This window comes from Colobus angolensis, unplaced genomic scaffold, assembly GCF_000951035.1.
Source record: "Colobus angolensis palliatus isolate OR3802 unplaced genomic scaffold, Cang.pa_1.0 Scaffold69, whole genome shotgun sequence".
Lineage (NCBI taxonomy): Eukaryota > Metazoa > Chordata > Mammalia > Primates > Cercopithecidae > Colobus > Colobus angolensis.
Window position 1 is genome coordinate 9688814 of NW_012120598.1, and position 21911 is coordinate 9710724.

General features: G+C 36.9%; 1 protein-coding gene across 3 annotated transcripts in view; it reads right to left on the minus strand.

The window, feature by feature from the left end:
• NCAM2 (neural cell adhesion molecule 2) overlaps nt 1-21905 on the minus strand; it is a 552904-nt gene extending 530999 nt beyond the window's left edge. For all 3 annotated transcript variants that reach the window (XM_011926523.1, XM_011926524.1, XM_011926525.1), the window contains exon 1: nt 21755-21905. In XM_011926523.1, the coding sequence (XP_011781913.1) occupies nt 21755-21809 (55 nt within the window). In that variant the 5' untranslated portion in view covers nt 21810-21905. The remainder of the gene's footprint in view (nt 1-21754) is intronic.
• Between the last annotated feature and the right edge of the window lie 6 nt (nt 21906-21911).

Sequence of the window (21911 nt, forward strand, 5' to 3'; positions counted from 1 at the left end):
AAAAAAAAAAAAGAAAGAAAGAAAGAAAGAAAAAGAAAAAGAAGAAAGAGAAAAAAGAAAAGAAACTGAACTTTGTACTGGATTCAGGATTTAAGCAGTTGGTCAGTTAACAAACTGAGTACCCTCAATTCCACATTCTGACTCAGCTATGAAGCCCTGCATCACGATGGCACCCAGCTAACACAGAGAAGCAGAAAGGATCTAGACAACATAAAGCCCAGAAAGGCCAACCTTACCAGCTGCTCTAGGCACTTAGCAAAGTGTGGGAAAACTGAATAGAATGTATTCAGTGGCAGAGTGGTAATGTAACTTTCCAAAGCTAATAACTACCTCAAGATAAACATTCTGACATTTTACCGGAACATCATTTTTCATATATCCAAATTTTCTTTGAATATTTTTAATGGAGGCTTGGAAAATAAATAATAAAAAATTAATTGGCTCTATTGTAATATTAAGGAAAAGAGCTAATATTAATTGGATACTTTGTGAATAATACTAATATTATCCTCATTCTATGGATGAAAATATTAAGGAACACTCTTAATATTCTTTTCTTAAGAAAAACATTGAATCACTTGCAGAAGACCTCACATGCAGCAAATGGATAAGCAAGATTTATATGCAAATCTACCAGATCTCAAACTCCATGCTGTTTAATCATTATAAAACCTATGGCATGGAAGAATGTTTTGAAGTTTGCATATCTACAGATAAAAATAAATTTTGAAGTTTGCATGTCTACAAATAAAAATAAATTTTTTGTGGGTATAATTATCGAAAAGTTTGCTTTGAAGCTGAAGGAAAAAATATTTAGATATTTAAGTATACAGAATGAGGCTTCACTGAGCATGGAACAGAATTGGGAACAAAACACAGACACTGAATTATTTGCTGAAGAAATTATTTAGGTCACAGGGCCCAAATTTATTCACAGGAAACCACCAGCAACTTGTGCATGGGAAAGTGTTTTACCCCAGCACTAAGCAGCCATTGGCCTCGGTGCCTGGAACTGCCATGCGCTGGCACAAATCCATTTAGCATCCAACCATTCAGCCAGAATGCTTCAATGACCAGCCATGTGATGTGAATTCTGAAAACCTCAGAAACAATTTTGACTGATGTCACCAATCTATAAGAAGCAAAAGTAAATCAAAGAACTGTTTCAAAATAGAACCATTCAATGATAGTTATAGAAAAAGGAAAGCTCCTCTCTGAATATTTTTATTTCTATAAACCCATAAACCTGTCAGCAATAAAGTGACTAGAAACTCTCTAATCTGAACATTCTTATTATGCAGCAAATCAGTGTACTTAGTTGACCTGAGTACCTGAAAATATGGAAATGCTTTATATGAAAAACAGAACCAACGTACCTCACAAAAGCTCTTTACACAAATGAAACCTGTTCTCTGGCAACAGAAACAGAAGCAGATTATCTATTTAGTAATTCTCAAAAGGGACACAACGACAGATCCCTGAAATACAAGAGAATATGCATCTACAATTTTATGATCCAATACTTATTGTGATATTACACATATGTTAAATTTGTTCAGCAGCACTGTAACGAGAAGTGTTATAATTCAGTTGCACAGTCCAATGAAAAAGAGAGTATAACACCATCAGAAACTTAGCAGCCTCATCTCTTTAATTACAAACTGGAGAAACTGCAATGAAGAATTCAAGACTGCACATGCAGTTCAATCACAGTCCCTGAGCTGGAACCAAAACATTCATACTCCAAATGCCGATTTTACCTATATTCACTGACTATGTTTTGATGGAAAACATCATCAATTATGGATACTTGCGTGTTGGGAGTTTCTTTGAAAAAATAGTGGGGAGAGGTGTTTAGTTCTTCGTTTTGTGTAACAAGGAGACAGCAGATACTGTTTTGTAGTCTTGAGAAATTAAACACTAGCTAATTAGTCTTCAGTTATATGAAGTGTGAATAATGAGTCCAATATTTTAGAATGGAGTACATTTTCTTCTTAGAAGCAAAAATCAGCAAAGAACTGATAACATAAAATATTCATGAATTTCAGTACTAATGAAACTAATATAGCAAACATTTTGATACAGCACTGGAAGATTTTGATACAGCATAGAATGGTTTCCTCAAGTTCCTGTATGCATATATATTTAATATAAGTATACACACACACACACAAATAAATATACACACATATATACACAGACCTATACAAACAAATATATTTTTTACATAAATTTTAAAAATATATTTTACATAACATTTTATAGATTTGGCTATTTCAAGAAAACAGTGTTAGTACAAATGTCTGGCAAAGAATAAGCATAGCTATTCTAAAAAGGAGAAATTACAGAGCACGTGCATAGTTTCATACACCAAGTGTTTCAAACCATGATTTTGTATTACCCTAACTTTTAATTCACTGTGCAGCTTTCGGAAGAAATCCATAGTGAAGAATAGTATAGCTCACCGCTTGGTTGACTCATGCACCCGGACTAGTGAGTTTGCACAGTCGCCCATGCTTCAATATTTAACTTGTCTCATCGGTCCATTTCAAATCAACACTCTTAGTTACAACTTCTCCCTCTACAGAGGACACTGGTTCCCATTTCTATTTCTATTTATTTGTTTTGAGATGGAGTCTCACTCTTGCCAGGCTGGAGTGCAGTGGCACGATACCTGCTCACTGAAACCTCCACCTCCCGGGTTCAACAAATTCTCCTGCCTCAGCCTCCCGAGTAGCTGGGACAACAGGCACGTGCCACCATGCCCAGCTAATTTTTTGTATTTTTAGTAGAGATGGGTTTTAAGCATGTTGGCCAGGATGGTCTCGATCTCCTAACCTCGTGATATGCTCGCCTTGACCGCCCAAAGTGTTGGGATTATAGGCATGAGCCACTGCACCCGGCCCCATTTCTATTTTTTAACCAACTCTTCCTCGTCTAGAAACAAAATGAATATTTTCCTAAGCCTCCTTACACTTGAAAATGTTATTCTCCTACCTACTCTTGAAAAGAATATAAAAACAATAAAAATATTTGCCTTGAAAAATGTTGGCTTCTTTGATATCATAAGCTTTTGGAGGACTAGTCAAGGGTATGCAATTTGGTTTATTCCAAATCTATTACCCTTCTCCTGCCATACATTGACTCTAGTCCCCAAGCACTGGGTAGTGGGAGGCACCCAGGTCTTCAAAGTCAAAGAAAGCCTGAATCCAAACCCCACCCTGGCCACTTCTTAGCTATGTGACCTGCAGCAAATTACTTATTGCTCTGTCCCATAATTTCCTTATTTGTAAAAATTTTTTAAATAATAATCTGTATGCAGATATCGGTATTAAATAAGATCAAGCATAACAGCTTTTTTTTTTTTTTGGAAAGTGCCCAGAACATAGCCTGTTCACAAAGCAAGTTAATACCCTTATCGTATTCTTAAGCTTAACAAGAGTAAAACTATGCACAATGCTAATGGTTTTCTTTTATGGCAACTTGACTGGTAGGAGACAACTCTTCTTGCCAATCAGACTGAGTTCAAATCCCAATTTTGCCATTGAACAGTTTTGTCAGTTAGGCAAGTCATCTAAACTCTTTAAAATGTCTTCTTTACCTCATCTATAAAAGAGAATTAATCTCAAAAGTTTGGAGAATCATATGAGATCACACATACAAAGAACATAAATATGGTACACTGTAAGGGCTTTATAAATGTTGGCTTTGATATTGTTTGCATTCTTTGTCAAAAACGGTCTTTTCAACATTCCTGTGGCAGACACATTTGACTACAATATTCTCGCTCTTTCATTCTTCCCTGAAAGATGGGACACCTAATTTGATTGGCCAGTCACGTACTTCAAGGGAGGCAGACCTCTCCATCATCAAAAGGGAGTCGATTCGGGAAAGGAAATCGTGTTAACATCATTTTCCTCACCAGCAATTCATTTAGGAGTGATCATATGAAACAATTATAGCCAATGAGGACTGAGGGAAGTTGGCTAGACAACACAGGGTAAGGGGATTTTTCCTCCAAAGAAAATCAATTAAAGAAATACAGGCGGCTGGGCGCAGTGGCTCATGCCTGTAATGCCAGCAGTTTGGGAGGCCGAGGTGGGCAGATCACGTGAGGTCAGGAGTTTGAGACCAGCCTGGCCAACATGGTGAAACCCTGTCTCTACTAAAAATACAAAAAAAAAAAACTAAAATTAGCCAGATGTGGTGGCAGGTGCCTGTAATCCCAGCTACTTGGGAGGCTAAGGCAGGAGAATCGCTTGAAACCGAGAGGTAGAGGTTGCAGTGAGCCGAGATCACACCACTGCACTCCAGCCTGGGGGACAAGAGTAAGACTTTGTCTCAAAACAAACAAACAAACAAAAAGACAAAAAAAAAAAAACATAAATACAGGCATACCTTGGAGGTACTGCCAGTTTGGTTCCAGAACACCGTAATAAAGCAAGTAACACAATAAATTAAATAACACAATTTTTTTTTTGTTTTCCAGGGCACGTAAAAGTTATGTTTATACTATACTTATAGTCTATTAAGTGTGCAACAGAATGATGCTGAAAAATGTCCATACACTAATTTAAAAATGTTTTATTGCTAAAAAAGAGTTAAGGATCATCTAAGTCTTGAGTCCTAATCCTTTAGCTGGTAGAGGGTCTTGCCTCCATGCAAATGGCTGCTTCCTGATCAAGGTAGAGGTTTGCTCAAGGTTGAAGTGGCTGTGGCAGTATCTCAATATAACACAACAATGATGTCTGGTGCTTTCAATCGGCTCTTCCTTTCCTAACATATTTCTCTGCAGCATGCAATATTGTTTGATCATATTTGACCTACAGTAGAATGCTTTTCAAAATTGAAGTCAATCTTCTCAAACTCTCCAACTGTTTTATTAACTAAGTGCATGTAATATTCTAAATAATTTGTTTACATTTCAATAAGGTTCACAACATCTTCACCAGAATTAGATTCCATCTCAAGAAATCACTTTCCTTGCTTACCCATTAGAAGCTAATAACTTATCCATTCAAGTTTTGTCATGAGATGGCAGAATTTCAGTCCCATCTTCAAGCTCCACTTCTAACTAGTTCTCTTCCTCTTTCCATTAGATCTGCAGTTACTACTTCCGCTGAATTCTTGAAACCCTCAGCCATCCATGAGGATGGAGAAATACAAGGAAAAAACTTCTTCCAAATTCTTATTAATGTTGACATACGACCTCTTCCCATGAATCACAGATGTTCTTAATGGCATCTAGAATGGTGAATCCTTTCCAGAAGGTTTTCAAATGACTTTGCCTAGATCCATTAGAGGAATCATTTCCTATGGCAGCTATAGCATTATGAAATGTACTTCTTAAAGAATAAGAGCGAGAGTTAAAATTACCCCTTGATCCCTGAGTTACAGAATGAATGTTGTGTTAGCAGGCATAAAAACAATGTTAATCTTTTTCTACATCTCCATGAGAGCTCTTGGTTGAGCAGAGGCATTGTCAATGAGCAGTAATATTTTTAAGGGAACTTTTTTCTTTTCTAAGAAGTAGGTCCCTACGGTGAGCTTACAATATTCAGTAAATCATGTTGTAAACAGATGTGCTGTCATCCAGGCTTTTTGTTTCATTTGTAGAGTACAGAGTAGATTTAGCATAACTCTTTTTTTTTTTTTTTTTTTGGAGACAGAGTCTCACTCCATTGCCAGGCTGGAGTGCAGTGGTGCGATCTCAGCCTACTGCAACCTCCACCTCCGTGGGTTCAACTTATTCTCCTGTCTGAGCCTCCCGAGTAGCTGGAATTACAGGTGTGTGCCACCATGCCCGGCTAATTTTTGTATTTTTAGTAGAGATGGAGTTTCACCATGTTGGCCAGGATGGTCTCAATCTCTTGAGCTCATGATTTGCCTGCCTCAGCCTCCCAAAGTGCTGGGATTATGATTTAACATAATTGTTAAGGACCCTGGGACTATAAGAACAGCAAATAGGCACTGGCTTCAGCTTAGTCGTCACCAGTTGCATTATTCCCAAAGAAGAAAGTCAGCTTGTCCTCTGAAACTTTGAAGCCAGGCACTGACTTCTCTTCTCTAGTTATGAAACTCCTAGATGGTATCATCTGACAACAGAAGGCCATTTCTTCCATATTAAAATTCTGTTGTTTAGTGTGGTCCTGCCTTTATCAACTATTTTAGCTAAAATTTCTGAATAACTTGCTGTAGCTTCTCCATTAGCATCTACTGCTTCACCTTGCACTTTTATGTTATGGAGATGGCTTCTTCCCTTAAACCTCATGAACTTTTTTTATTTTTATTTTTTTGAGACACAGTTTCACTCTTGCTGCCCAGGCTGGAGTGCAATGGTGTGATCTCAGCTCACTGCAACCTCTGCCTCTGGATTTCAGGCAATTCTTCTGCCTCAGCCTCCCAAGTAGCTGGGATTAGAGGCATGCGCCACCATGCCCCTCTAATTTTGCATTTTTAGTAGAGATGGGGTTTCACCTTGTTGGTCAGGCTGGTCTCGAACTCCTGACCTCAAATGATCCGCCCACCTCAGCCTCCAAAAGTGTTGAGATTACAGGTGTGAGCCACCACACCCGGCCCTCATGAACCAATTTATGCTCGCTTCCAACTTTTCTTCTGTGGCTTCCTCATATCTCTCACCACTCCAATTCAGCCTCCACAGAACTGGAGTATTAGGACCTTTCTCTGGATTAGGCTTTGCTTTAAGAGAATATTGTGGCTGGTTTGCTCTTCTATCCAAACCAGTAAAACTTTCTCCACATCAGCAATAAGGCTGCTTTGCTTTCTTACTCGTGTATTCACTGGAGTGGCATTTTTAATTTCCTTCAATAATTGTTTTTTGCATTCATAATTTGGTGAACTGGCACAGGAGGTCCAGCTTTTGGCCTCTTTTGGCTTTCAACATGCCTTCCTTACTAAACTTCATTATTTCCAACTTTTGATTTTAAGGGAGAGACCTGTGACCCGTCTTTTGACTTGAACATTTAGGGGCCATTGTAGGGTTAATTAATTGGCCTAATTTCAATATTGTTGTGTCTGAGGGAATGGAAGGTCTGAAGAGAGGGAGAAATACCAAGAAACAGCCAGTCAGTGGAGCAGTCAGAGTATACACAACACTTATTAATTAAGTTGATTAAGTTTGTCATTATGTGGGTATGCTTTGTGGTACCCTAAAACAATTACAATTGCAACATCAAAGATCAATGATAACAGATCACCATAAAGACATAATAATAAAACGTTTGAAATATTGCCAGTTACCTAAATGTGACACAGAGACCCAAGGACAGCACATGGTATTAGAAAAATGAGTCCGATAGATTTGTGTGACACGGGGTGGCCACAGACATTCAATTCGTAAAAAAAATGCAGTATCTGTGAAATGCAATAAAGGGCAACACAACAAAATAAACCACGCCTATATTTCTTTCTTTCCCAACTTCAGGTAAGCACGTAAGTATGTGACGCTTTGAGTTGCTGAAGACAAGTTTCTTTCACAAAGCCAAGTAAAAACAGCCAAAACCATGAGTAGAAACATGAAATTAAAATCTACCTCTGGCCGGGCGCGGTGGCTCAAGCCTGTAATCCCAGCACTTTGGGAGGCCGAGACGGGTGGATCACGAGGTCAGGAGATCGAGACCATCCTGGCGAACACGGTGAAACCCCGTCTCTACTAAAAAATACAAAAAACTAGCTGGGCGAGGTGGCGGGCGCCTGTAGTTCCAGCTACTCGGGAGGCTGAGGCAGGAGAATGGCGGGAACCCGGGAGGCGGAGCTTGCAGTGAGCTGAGATCTGGCCACTGCACTCCAGCCTGGGCGACAGAGCGAGACTCCGTCTCAAAAAAAAAAAAAAAAAAAAAAACTACCTCTATATGGCCTCTCCTGCACTATAACAGATTTTTATTTTTAAGCCATTTTGAATTTATTCTTCTCTTCTTTGCCCCTAAAAGCATCCTACACTGATGTAATTTCACTACGATAATATTCAGTAAGTCACCCACAAACTGATGGCTTACTAAATTATTAATCATTATAGTGATTCACAATAAGGAAAGCCGTTTAAAGATACAGCTCATATTTAAATATTAATGTTATATAGTTCTTAATGAATTACACTAAACAATCAAGTTTCCCCACCTTACAACCACTCTAAACCCCACCCTATTATCTCTAAATCCTGCTAGTTCTCCATGCTTATTAACCTTTTAAGTCTCCAAAAGAGTTACTCATTTACCAATTGGCAGTCACTAACCTGGATTTGGCCATGCAAAAGTAATGACTCGATGATATGGCAACTCCATTTTTTCATTTTTGAGGAACCTCCATACTATTTGCCATAATGTCTATACTAATCTCTATTCCCAAAACAATGCATCAGGCTTCTCTGTTCTCCTCACCAACATTAGATTTTGTCTTTTTTATGACAGACAATCTATCAGGTGTGAGGTGCTATCCCACTATGGTTTTTAATTTGCATTTCCTTGAAGACTGATGTTGAGCATTTTTTCATACATCTGTTGACCATATATATGTCCGCTTTTAGAAGATACCTATTCAGGTGTTTGGCCCACTTTGATTAAATTGGGTTATTTTTTTCTTGATATTGAGTTACTTGAACTACTTATATATTTTGGATATTAACCCCTTATCAGAGGTATAGTTTACAAATATGTTCTCCTATTCCATAGTTAGTCTTTTCATTTTGCTGAATAAGTTCTGAAGATGTATTGCATGGCATGGCGACTATAGTTAAAAATGTACTGTATACCTGAAAATTGCTAAGAGATTAGATCTTAGATGTTCTAACAACAACAAAAAGCGATAACTATGTAAGGTGATAGATACTTAGCTTGATATAATAATTTCACAATACATACATATGTCAAAAATAATGCCATATACTGTAAATATATGTATTATAGAGCTGGGTGGGAGGTGGGGGAAGAATTGGCCAGAAAACAATGATAAAAACCTGAAGCTAGAGCTACTCCTAGTGCTTGTCTTTTTCCTTCTGCAATTCCTCATTTCTTCAAGGGACTATGTTTCAGTCAGTGTAATGAACATCATTTTAGAATCAAATATTCCTGAATTTGAATTTCAGATCCTTCCCTTATTAGATGCTACATATTTTTTATGAAAATCAGTTCCCTCATCTCTAAAATAATAGTTCAGATTTCCTATATGTTTTGAATTTTAAACTGATGTAGTCCCTATGAAAAACAAAACAAGACAAAACCCTGCAGAGTAAATGGCAGGTTTCCTTCTTTCATTCAATTAATTCACCAAATACTTAAAACTATACGCTGATCATTAAGGAAACAAGGTTGCCTATAATCATTCTACACACTCTGGGTATCTTTTTCTCCCCTGTATGCATGAAACTATATGAGATTTTATCCAAGCTCTTCACCCTTCTAACACAACCACCCACATTCCCATTCCCCTTCAGCTGATGAATTATCCTCCTGGAAACAAAACAGTGATTAGTCTTCGAGTATTCACTTCCCTTTATCATTCAACCTCAGCTCCCTGCATGCGTTTCTACTGGGACGTTAGAATGTGTTTCAGAGTTCTAATTAGTAATGACACTTTACACTTACAAAGATTTATCTTCTCCCATCACACATCCACATCCATGTCCATCACCTGAGACTCAGAGACTTTAAAATGAGGTAAAAGGCACGGCAGTGAGAGACAGCTGAGCAGGAAAGGTCAAGGGAAACTTGACTAATAACAAAGTACTCTTTCCTCCCATAGTCAATAGTTTAATCCTTCGATTTTCCTAGTAAGAAAGAGGTATTTCCTGATTAAAGAAGTCACTGTTCGTCAAACAATTGCTGTATTAATGCACAGTGTAGGAAGAGGGCTATTTTTCATAAAATGTTTCATTAAAATAAAAATGATACAGGGACTTGAAAGCAAAAATACATTAACAACTTAGGGTATTGCATAATAGCTCAGAATTGTGTACTAAGAAGTGTTATTTTAATAACATGAGCACAGTATAGTCGAACATTTCATATCCACTTTGGATGTGGCAGTGAAGTTTTTTTGTTTTTTGTTTTTTTTAAGCACAGAGGACCTCATAATACCATTGAACAACCTAGGTTAAGTTTTGTTCTTAAATTGCAGACCACCTGCAACACACACAGAGGTAAAATGCATTAGCATAGCGCTTATGAGGGGGCTTTGAAATAAAATAACTAGATTATCAATTAAAGTGCTTATATGTAAAATTTGAGGAGGGAGATGAAAGTAAAAATAGATAAATCAGAAGCACTGGTAAATTCTTTAATTGCAAACTGTGTTTCAAGTGAAAAACAGCATATATAATAATGGTAACATTAATAGATAAATAGGTGATAAAGATTTTCTGGGGTATCTGAAAATATATTCTGCCCAATAAACTTAAATACTTTTATCACTGAAGTTGAACCTAGAGAACACCATAAAAATCATTAAAACACGCGTGCACACACACGCACACACACACACAGAGCTATCGGAGGGCAAAGGATTTTTGAGATTAATGAAATTTCATTTTTTTAAAAAAGAGAAAACATGCAAGTATCTCTTAAAAATCAAGATAAAACAAGTATTTTCTGACTTCTCTTACTATACATACAGTTCAGAATTGGTTTCCAATAAGAATAGAATGAATAATCAAATTTTAATTAACCATGGGGGATTATCTTGATTTTGAGGACTTTAAACACTTGCTCTATCGACACAGCAGACACTTACCATTGACCATATCTAATCTAGTTAATTATACCTTTATCAACATGTTATATCCCCCTCATTTATTTATATATTTCAATATATACATTGAAAAGTTTTGAGACCCCAACTATATAACCATCTCCTATGCCTCAGATAAGACTTTAAAAGAACAAATCTTACAGAAAGATTTCAGTTTTCTCTATTCCAAGCCTAATTAATTTTCAATGAGGACATAAGACCAGGGATAAGGTGATTCATCCTTGTTTTTCCCCCTGAATTACATAATAACTGTGACTTTATTCTTTTATAGATGTTGATATATTTACGGAAGATCTGCTCTATGCATGACAGTGACATAAACAAAACGTGTGAAATAAACACACAGGCCAACATCATATATTTTCAACAAAACAAATCATTATGCAAAGGCAAAAGTAAATATGCTTTTTAAAATCAGTCAATTTGGCTCCTGCCGGGTAATATTTAAATGTGAATTCAGCATACATTTGCTGGGCTTCTACCATGTTCTAGCAATACACATGGGAATTTACAGCAAACTCCCCATTCTCTCTATTCAAGTACATTGCATTTAATGGGAAGCAGCAGGGAAAGGCATTCCTGCTCCCATCCGGTTCACATGGAAGGTCACAGTAAAGTACCGTAAGTTTGAAGTGCAGAATTCAGGTATATTACCTCATCTTTGATTGGCTCCTCGAAGCCTTTAACAATGACTGGTACAAGCAGTTAATGAACATCTGTTGAAAGAACTACTGTGCACAGTAACGAGCAATGAGGCTGAGAGAATAGGATTGTGCCAATGAATACAAGGCAAAAGTATTGACAGTTTTAAGTCACACACCCAAATATTTCAAATGAAAGGTAGATCTCCAATTAAAACTAATGGCATCTTAGAAACGCAGTCCAAAAGTAAACTATGAAGAACATAATGATATTAAATATGCTTCATACCAAGAAGGAATTGTTGGTAACGGCTTCATGGATACGAGTAAAACAAACCTTTAAGTAAAACCAGAAACATTATAACAGGAAAATATGATGTATCTAGAGTCAAATGTTTATATCAGGTCTGGCCCTACCATTTTTTAAAGCATTCTCTTTGGGCAAGTAATTTCGCCTTTTTGAAGTTTATTATCCTATTCTAAATCAGAAATACTATCTACTTTTCAGGATAACTGTGGGACTTTATTAGGTAAATTAAAATTGACTATAAGTGTTTTGTCAATTAACATGTCCCACAATGTGTAGTATATACATTTAAAAATATTACCATAGTATAATTCTTACCCTTTGATGATTCAATAGTTTTACCTGGTGTAAAGATTAGTGTATAATCTATGGAATAAGTAGCATGAAGCCAGGTTTTCTATCCTACATAGTATGATAAAGAGTGAACAAGATTAAAAATGTGCTTAATTTCAGCTGGTATCAGAATGCTCTAAGTGATTTATCTAAGTAAATAACTTTTTTAATCAAAAGCATGTAAATGTCACTGTTCAAAGCATCTGGGACATACCTCACTACATATATTAATCTTCACATAATCTATTCTTAGCATTTCTCTCATGCATGATAGCTAGAACATAGAAACTCAACTGCTCTCTTCAGGCAGTGATTAGTAGAGAATAATAATCAGAGAAAAATTAAGTGAGACAATGGATATAAAAATAATCAGAAAGCCTAGTATTAGAAGTGTCAGAGGCATGTGAATCACAGCAACTCCATCTTGGATAGCGGCTGGGTAAAATAAGGCCGAGAACTACCACACTGAATTCCCAGATGGTTAAGCATTCTAAATCACAGGATGTGATAGGAGGTTGGCACAACATACAGGTCATAAAGACCTTGCTGATAAAACAGGCTGCAGTAGAGAACCCGGCCAAAGCCTACCAAAACCAAGATGGCCACAAGAGTGACCTCTGGTCATTCTCACAGCTCATAGTATGCCAGTTATAAAACATTAGCATGCTAAAAGACACTCCCACCAGCACCATAACGGTTTACAGATGTCATGGCAACATGGGGAAGTTACCTTATATTATCTAAAAAGGAGAGGAACATTCAGTTTCAGGAATTGCCCACCACTTTCCCAGAAAATTCATGAATAATCCACCATTTGTTTAGCATATAATGAAGTAACAATAAATGGGCAACCAGCAGACCTCAGGGTTCTCTGCCTATGAAGTAGCCATTCTTTTATTCCTTTACTTTCCTAATAAACTTGCTTTCACTTTAGTCTGTGGACTTGCCCTGAATTCCTTCTTGCACAAGATCCAAGAATCCTCTCTTGGGTTCTGGATTCGGACCCCTTTCTGGTAACAGAGGTACCATAAAAACTCGTTGGGAATGAACAAGTTAAAATAATAGAAAAAATGTCCCCAAATCCTCTCATTAATACTGAGACCAAACTACAAGTGTGCTTATTTTCTTACACTGGGATCTATTCATATTATAATATAGGTTTTAGCCATAATACATTGGCTGATTTTGCAAATAGAGACATGCATTTCTGATATAGCACCATATTTGCATCCCTGAAAATCTCTGGGGTCTGAAAACTTGTGCAGTAAAAAATATCATGCTTTATGGGAAAAGGCAGGATTAGGAGGCAAAACATTCAAAACCTGCAGAAAGCTGTAACCAAGCACTAACAAAAACCATAAAAGTCTTAATTATAATACTAGCATAGCTAAATCTCTGCTGGTATTTGCACCTAGCTTTGGCATCCTCTATCAGGATGCAAGACCTGAAGGGCATTCACTTTAAAATGCAAACTGTGATTCACAGTGTAGCCTTTAAAAAATAAGAACAACAAAGTAAACAAAAGCAAACATCATTTTTTCACCAGGCAAAATGACTTCCCAGCTTCTTCAGCCGCACTTTCACTTCACCACATGCCTATTACAGCGGAAATCAAGATGCTCTTAAAGCTACTAAGTCAATGAATACTTGAACTAAAGGAAGGGCCTTGAGTTAATTTTTTTCATATTTTCTTAAAGTCTTCACAGCTTGCTAAGGCTTTCTCCTTAATTGTAAGAAAGCCTGGCTCTTACTTAAAAAATTAATGAGCGGAGAAAATCATGTATGGATCAACACAATGTTTTGTTTTTTGTTTTGTTTTGTTTTGTTTTGTTTGAGATGGGGTCTCACTCTGTCACCCAGGCTGGAGTGCAGTGGTGCAATCTCTGCTTGCTGCAATCTCTGCCTCCCAGACTCAAGTGATTCTCCAACCTTAGCCGTCCAAGTAGCTGGGACTACTGAGGCATGCACCACCACGCCCAGTTAATTTTTGTATTTTGGGTAAAGACGGGGATTTGCCATGTTGCCCAGGCTGGTTTCAAACTTCTGATCTCAAGCAACGTGCTGGCCTTGGCCTCCCAACGTGCTGGGATTACAGATGTGAGCCACCACTCCCAACTCATGGATCAACACAATTTCTGCATTATAACACAGCGCCCCCCTGTTTATCAAGCGTGTAACAAGGTAAGATGCATCAAAGAAACAAACACTGCAGCAAAAAAGACCGAGTCCTATCGGAAATGTATTTAATGCTCCTTGCTATAAACGTGGGTGCCAGCCTAAAGAAGAACTTAAAATCTCTGGGCAAATCAGTCACTCTTAATCTCAGGAATGTCATCTATAAAATATGATCTAATCAGGATTCAATGAGATAATGAGTAAAAATGCTCAACACAGCTCTCTGGCATAGAGGAGGTGCTCAAAAATATTAGTTCCTTTTTCCTTCCTTGGACACTGATAGAAAAATGTTGAAATTTTATATATTCAATACCAAAAATATTTTTTCATGTAAGTTTTCAGGGTTTTTTGGTGGAGGGGGGAGTTCTCCTGGTTTTTATTTTGTTTTGGTCTGCCATTGCTAAAAAGAAAAAGAAATTGTAAATAAAGCAGAGAAAATGATTTAAATGAAGAACATGTAATGAAAACAAATTTTACCTACATACATCTGAGATTTTACCAAAATTCCAGAAGTATACTACACAATATTTGAAGCATAAATGGGGATGGAAGAACAAGATAAAGACAGATGACAAATAAAACTGAAGAAATTATTCTGAAGAATTGGCCAATAAAAAGATCAACAGTTTCCATTTTCAAATGTATTGACATTTTTATCTAGATGTGCCATGAAGACAGCAACTTGACATATAATTTTGAAAACAACAAGTGAAAAATTACTTAAAATGGGTGTACTTTTTCATTGATTTTTCCTATTTCTATTAAGATATAACTTTTTTTTGCTGCTAAACAGACTTAGAACTTCATGTGGCACCTTCCTAACAGCTACTCAATTTGTATTTGTTACTAAGATCCTATCAAGTCTTCCATAGACACATGTGCCATGTCCACTTACTCCTTTTTCTTTTCTTCATCCTGCACATGGCCAGCAGACATAAAAACAAACCAAAATTTAATCATGTTACTCTCCTGCCCAAACAATGGCCCCCAAAGATCTACAGCACAGCTTGGTCTCCAGGTCACTCTATCTTCTATTTCCACCACTATTTCCATAATTGAGCGCAGAGGCTCACCTTTCCAAACTGCTTCATGAATCCTTGGATTCATTAAACTGGATTATTTCTATTCTCCCAACACGCACCTCCCTTCTTACAATTTGTTCACTCATTATTTTTCTCCTTGTATTAATACTTTTCTCCACTTACTCTCACTATATTGAAGCCCTTTCCGTTTCACTGAGTGGCAAGGTAATGTCCTGGTAAGAGGCTAGGTTTTGAACTGTCCCAAGTACAAACCCTCATTTCCAAGCAGTACAACCTCAGTTATTTAAGCTCCCTATGTCTCATGGCCCTCATATATAAAGAAACAATAATCCTAATAATAACAAGATAATAGAAGATTATGACAAGAGAGTCTGTCAGTAAACACAATCAATTTTAGCTCATTCTAGGCACTAAACTGCTAAGGACTCAGACTACTTAGTGTTTAATTAATTGTATGATATATTTTGTCATTTTATAATATTTTGTTGAACAAGTTATATATTTCTCTCATGCTTATTTGGTTTTTTAATTTGTATTATTTGTTTCTGCAATTATCGACATTGAATTTTCCACAAACATGCAAACTTTTAAACAAATGAATCAACAATACATCAAAAATAGGTATGCAACCAGAACCTGGAAAATCTACTCCTAGTTCCAGATAACTACAAAAATAAGTGATATAAGCAAATTGGATAATTCTTCTGTACCTCAATTTCTTCATCCGTTAGCTTGGACTAAAACCAAGCTAATAGTCCCGTGACTCATTGATAATCGTTGAGTTACAAGATGACAGCACTTTGCACAAGTGATCTGTACTGTTATAAGGTGCTGATAATGTACTCATTTTAAGGCCTCAAAAAGTGCTTGTTATTTGATTCACTGACAAAATGGCACAGAATTTAAATATATTTTACTTTGAGCTGAAGATATATTAGATTCATTTAAATAAAATCTATGAACAAGTTTGGTGTTAGGAGAACTGAAGAGTTTGGAGACTGGAGCTCTAGTAACTAACCCTTTTATTTTTCCATTTGATCTTTAGTAAGTCATTTATCTTAATTGCGTGCCCCATCCTAAGCCTCTGGGTGTTTAACATCAGCCTGATGTTGGTCCATAGAGAGGATTCGTGATACAAAAAAAAAAGCGCATCATTCCTCAAAACCTTTTACCGCCATCTGCTGGCAAATTGTAAAAATAAATATGTGTTCCATCACTAGGACAATGAGTGACGCCCCCTGGAGTTGTTCTTCACACAACCCATGCAACCATTCCTAGTAATGCTGTCTAATGAGGTGTCTGGGACACTAGCAGGTATTCTGTAAATGTTAGATAAATGAATAAATGATGAATGAGTCACCCTTATCAATAAGTAATCTCTGTCCCTTTGATATTGTTTTCTAATCACAGAGCAGCTTATGATGATTTTTTTTAAACTAAATAAATGTTTATAAACCACAGACAAATTTATCTGTACACACATTATTTAAAAACGTAAACAAAGCCTAGCATAGTAGGGTCGACCTTTGGCAAGGTGCCTGCCTATACATATTTATTGCCACAATTGCTCCTCATGGCCGAGCATCAGAGTCAACTGGCCAGGTTTTATGATATCAAATTTTCAAATAAGCAAATAGTGGTTCTAAGAGTGTAAGTTGCTTCTTCAAGGTTAAGAGACTCTTAGTAGCCTAGGTCTTCTGATTCCAAATCCAATGAATTTTCTTCATCCCTGTGAGTTTTAATAAATCAAATGGTGCCAAGAAAGATTTGATCAGTGGACCTGAAATTCTTCAAACTATAATGTTTTGATTGCCATGCTTATAAATATTCTCAAAATTCCCCATTATCTTTCCTAATGATTTAAATTCAAACATCTTGATTTAAAATCAAGATGTTTCATTACTTCATAGCTTTGTAAAATGTCTTGAAATGTCTGATGAATTGCAAGTGGCACAAGTGAACATACAAAACTAGGAAATATGTTGATATCTATTTGGGATTAGTACTCTTATCATAACTGTAAATTGTTAAAAGTTATTAAAATATTTAAAAGAGCACCAGAGAGAAGCACTTTTATTTGTTGAACAATTAGAGATAGCTTGGCTCTATAAAATGCAGGAATATTACATTTAATAAAAGCATATAAGCACTGGTTGCATCTGAAAGTGTTCTCATATCATGTAATTTGGAAAATTAAAACAAATTTATAATCTTTGAAATAGGCCTATCCTCAGTTTAATTGGGATTGTATAAAGGGAACAATAAATTTAAAATTTAGGACAATAAAATTTGAAAAACAATGATAGTCCCTTGAGAAGTATATTCAAATTATTAAATTGATTTTGCACACATCAACACTCAGGATTAATTTCATTTTGGGGGAAAATAATGCAATTTAGAATCACTCTATCAGTTATTGAGCACTTTTCTTCATTCTCTCAAAAATTCATTGCTGTGAGAGATGGCCCTGAGAAGAGATAAGTTACAATGATTCCCCAAATGTTAAAAGGCAGAGAATGCAGGAGGACCAGTTCCAGAGTCTTCAGAATGTCGATCCTGCTACTGTTTGCGCTGCTTCCACACAAGGACAGGCAAAAACAAATCACACTGTTCAGCTTGGTTACTAGCCTCAATCTCTGTAGTTCATTTCTCAGTTTCCTTACAAACTAGCCCTACTTTTGAAAGAAGGCCATTTTATTTACAAAATCATATGAAGTCTAACTTTTGGTACTGAATGAGGTTCTTTTGTTTCATTAATTGCTTCTCTAGTAGGACAGTACCTCGGGGAGAAAATCAGCTCCCTGTGTCATTGAAAAGACTCATCTGACACTCTCGGGATCCGCCAACTTCCCTTCTTGCTCTATGGGCTCCGATTCTACATTAAAAGTGAGAAAATGCTCTGCTTAACTCTTTTGATATGAAGTAGGGAGGGAAATCCTCTGGGTTACTCTTTGACAATAAAGATATTAATTTACATCAGCCTATCTTCCCCAAGTGCAAAAGAAGACCCAGTTGATTTAATAGAAACTTTGCACAAAGAGGCTGATAGCAAAGAATTAGAGCAGAGCAGATAGAAAAAGCATACAAGAGAGGCTGGAGCCATGTAACAGCCTAGACAGAAGATGAGTTTGTGGAGACCTCTCCTGTAATCTTCAAACTAGTAGACACTCACACACCTGTGCTCCATTTTTAGAAGGTACATTGCGTTAATGTACAATGACTTACTAGCACCTCACCAAAGAGAATAACTGTAAGCAGATGTCTGCTTTAACTAATCAACTGGGCAATTCACCCCTCCTTTCCTCAAGATTTTGGCTTAGGTAAGTGTTCTCAGTAGGTATATTTGAACTGGATTGCAAGAGAGATGAATAGCATTATTCTTACCTTCGGTTTTAGTGTAACAGGGCTTCTATTTTATACATGTGAACATCCAGGAAAAATGTTTATTAATCATACCTGTTTAATTTTTAAAGGAAGAAGGAAGTGGTTTTAAAAATGTAAAAACTCTCACAAAAGCAATCCATACATACTACAGTTTGGGAATTTGAATATACAAAGATCCAAAGAGCAAATGCAATTAATCAGAAACTGAAGTTATCACTTGAGATTTATGATTACAAAGGTTGTGACCAAGTTTTGAACACAAAGGAAAAATAATTGCAAAAGTTACAGAATTACAGAATTTTCTCTCCATTGACAATTAAATTCAGACTTCACAATCACATTCTAACCTCACTTCATTAGACATTAATCTTGCAGTGGAAATTAGAGGTTTTTAAAGGAGTATTTCTGCTACATTAAAAAAAAAGAGTCTTACTACTGTATAACAATAAGGTTGTGTTGACAGTTATAAGTAAACTATTAGGCCTCGTTAGCTAATTATGGTATTGGCATTCACTTAAGTTAGTTTCTCACTTAATGTCATTTTCTCCTATTCAACTGCTTCAGTTCAAAACATTTTGACTCCTAAAAAGGGAATACATCATTGTTGCCTTTCCTCAGTCTAACCGCACACCACTTTCCAAAGCAATAGTTCCAATCATGCTTCATAAAATTCCCTGCAAGTATATTGTTGGACACATAAATCAGCAAGCTGGGATTTTAGTATTTCTAAGGCAAGACCAGGGATCAATGACTGGTGGCTTTTCCATGGCCCTCTCTACAAGAGAATAAACAAAATTATGAGTTACACTAGGTCTATTTTTTTTAAACAGCTCCCAGTGGTGTGTCTGATACTTGCTGCTGCATCCTTAATTAGAGAACAAAACACTAGCATAGAGGAATTGGACTCCAGGATGAGGATCTCTACATCCAAGCATCTCTGACTTCATCAGAACACATGGCATAGAGGTACTATATATTCCTTTCCACAAAAGCTAGGTCTCTCTGAAATGTATCTGTGCCTCTACGAGTGCCACGCATTGTGAAATTGTACTAGATAGAGAGATCTTTACAATGATGGTCTCCTTCTACCCTGTTTCATTACAGTGAATATGGGCTCCCCTTCAGAGATGCTTGTCTCAGAGTGCCTCTTCATAACCACCTTGTATCCTGACTTATAAATTAGCTGAATCACAATTTCACATCTATGTTACATGTACACATCCAAATTTTATGTCTCTATGTACTATTTAAACCTATCTATCTAACATTTCTAGATTTCCTATGTCTCCAAATTCCAACACAGTTAGCCTCTGCAATGATAAATTCAGACTCCACAACTGATTTTTCTTCTCCAAACCACTCACAATGTAATCATAAGTCTGCATAAACTTGCTTCCTATTACGCCCCCATGCTGCCCCACACTATCTACACTTATTTAATTGCAGTTGTATTTAACTGCAATTTTCAGGGATTGTTTCCTAGTGCTCAGAAATACCTGTCTATGCTATAAATGAACAGTTAAACACAATCAGCAGCTATCTGAAAATCAAAGCAGCATATCTGTAGGACATATGTGTATGTTGATCTTTGCTTAAGAACCACTGAATTAACGAATTTGACTAGCATTTGCTTCAGATGGACATATCTTCAATTTTGCTAAGACTGAAATATTTCATACTCTATGTTAGGAAGGGAAAATGAGCAGAATCTTATCAAGACACTTTACAAACTATAGGAATCTCCAACATTTGCATACTAATTTCTGAACATTAAATCTGCATCCAATCGTGTCTCATCAGCCACTAACACTATAGCTGTGGGGAGGACAAGGGCAGAGAAAGGAAGGCTTCACATCCAAAATGTCAAGCCCTGCTGAAGAATGATGGAAGGACTCCGTGGAAGAGCAGAAACAACTATCTTCTGGGCTTAAAATGGAGTTCTACCACCCCCTGCTGGACCAAACGAGCAATACAGAAGAGGCTAAAAATGCTTAGAACTGAATATCGTGGGGATATTTTAACTTGTCTTGTAATTTATTATATTCTTTTAAAAAACCAATTTCATGCAACACTAACAACATAACATTCTTTGCAATCATTACATATCTTAAGATTAGCGCTATTTTATTTTTCCTTTAAAGACTTTCACCAATGCATGTTTTAGCATTTTGTGTCCCTAATTAAACGTCCAAACTTGTCTGGACAGTTGAAAATGCTTCCATTTATTGTAAATATATTTCATGTGAATATTTACTCTCTAAACAGCCTGATAAATTCATATCTATCTCTCTAGAGACAAACAGTGACAGCTTCCACAAATTCCCTCTCAGGTTATTCTACCAGGCTATTCTTTTTTTTTTTTTTTTAAGAGATAAAAGCTCCCACCAGTTCTCCCACAACCCCAGAAATCCCTTACAGGTGTAATTACAGTGTAATGTTACAAAATTATTCCACCTTTCTGTATTAATAAGGGGTTGGGGTCAAAATGAATGACTGCAACACATCCCCAGTTTTATCCATTTGCTTTCTTACACACAATATCCATGGCCCCTCTCTTAGTTTCCAACAGAAATAAGCCATCATCATTCACTTCATGGTCAGGAATTAGGGTTTGGGGAAAGGGGTGGAAAAAAAAAAAAGAGTCTCCAAGAATCGAATGTCTTGCACACAACAGATATTCTGCAAATGAGTTTAACGCTGATAGTTTTTGCTGCTTCTGTAAAACACCATCGTGCCCTTTCTTTCCGCAACCTCAGATATTTCACTGTTAACACACACCAACACACTCATCCAATTTTTGATAATGAAAATAAGAGAAAGCCAAAATCCCAGAGAAAAAAGAAGAAGAAGAAGAAGAAGAAGAAGTGGTTTCCCTGGATATCCTACTCACTGATTGCCCTCTCCAATTCCCTATTTTCCCTTCTCTCAAGGGTCTCCACACAACAGATACAATTTTAGAGTCAGCTAGGAGAAAGAACCAAAATAATAATAACAACAATAACTGTAACTTTAGTTCTTTCATTTAATTCTTCCTGCGCCTCCCTCTTTGCCTCTCTTGGCCGGGTGGAAGGGGGAGGGAAAGTAAATGCAATAAAGCACCACACTCCTACCTTGCCCGCTACTGACAAGCAACCCGAGCAGGTAGAAGGAGAGGAGGAGGCTCATGTTCAGGACGTGACACCGGTGGACAGTTTCAAAGTTAGTAAGTCCAGCCCTGGAGAGAGAACCTTTCGCTGCCCCGGCCGCCTCTGCGAGAGCCGCCGCCGC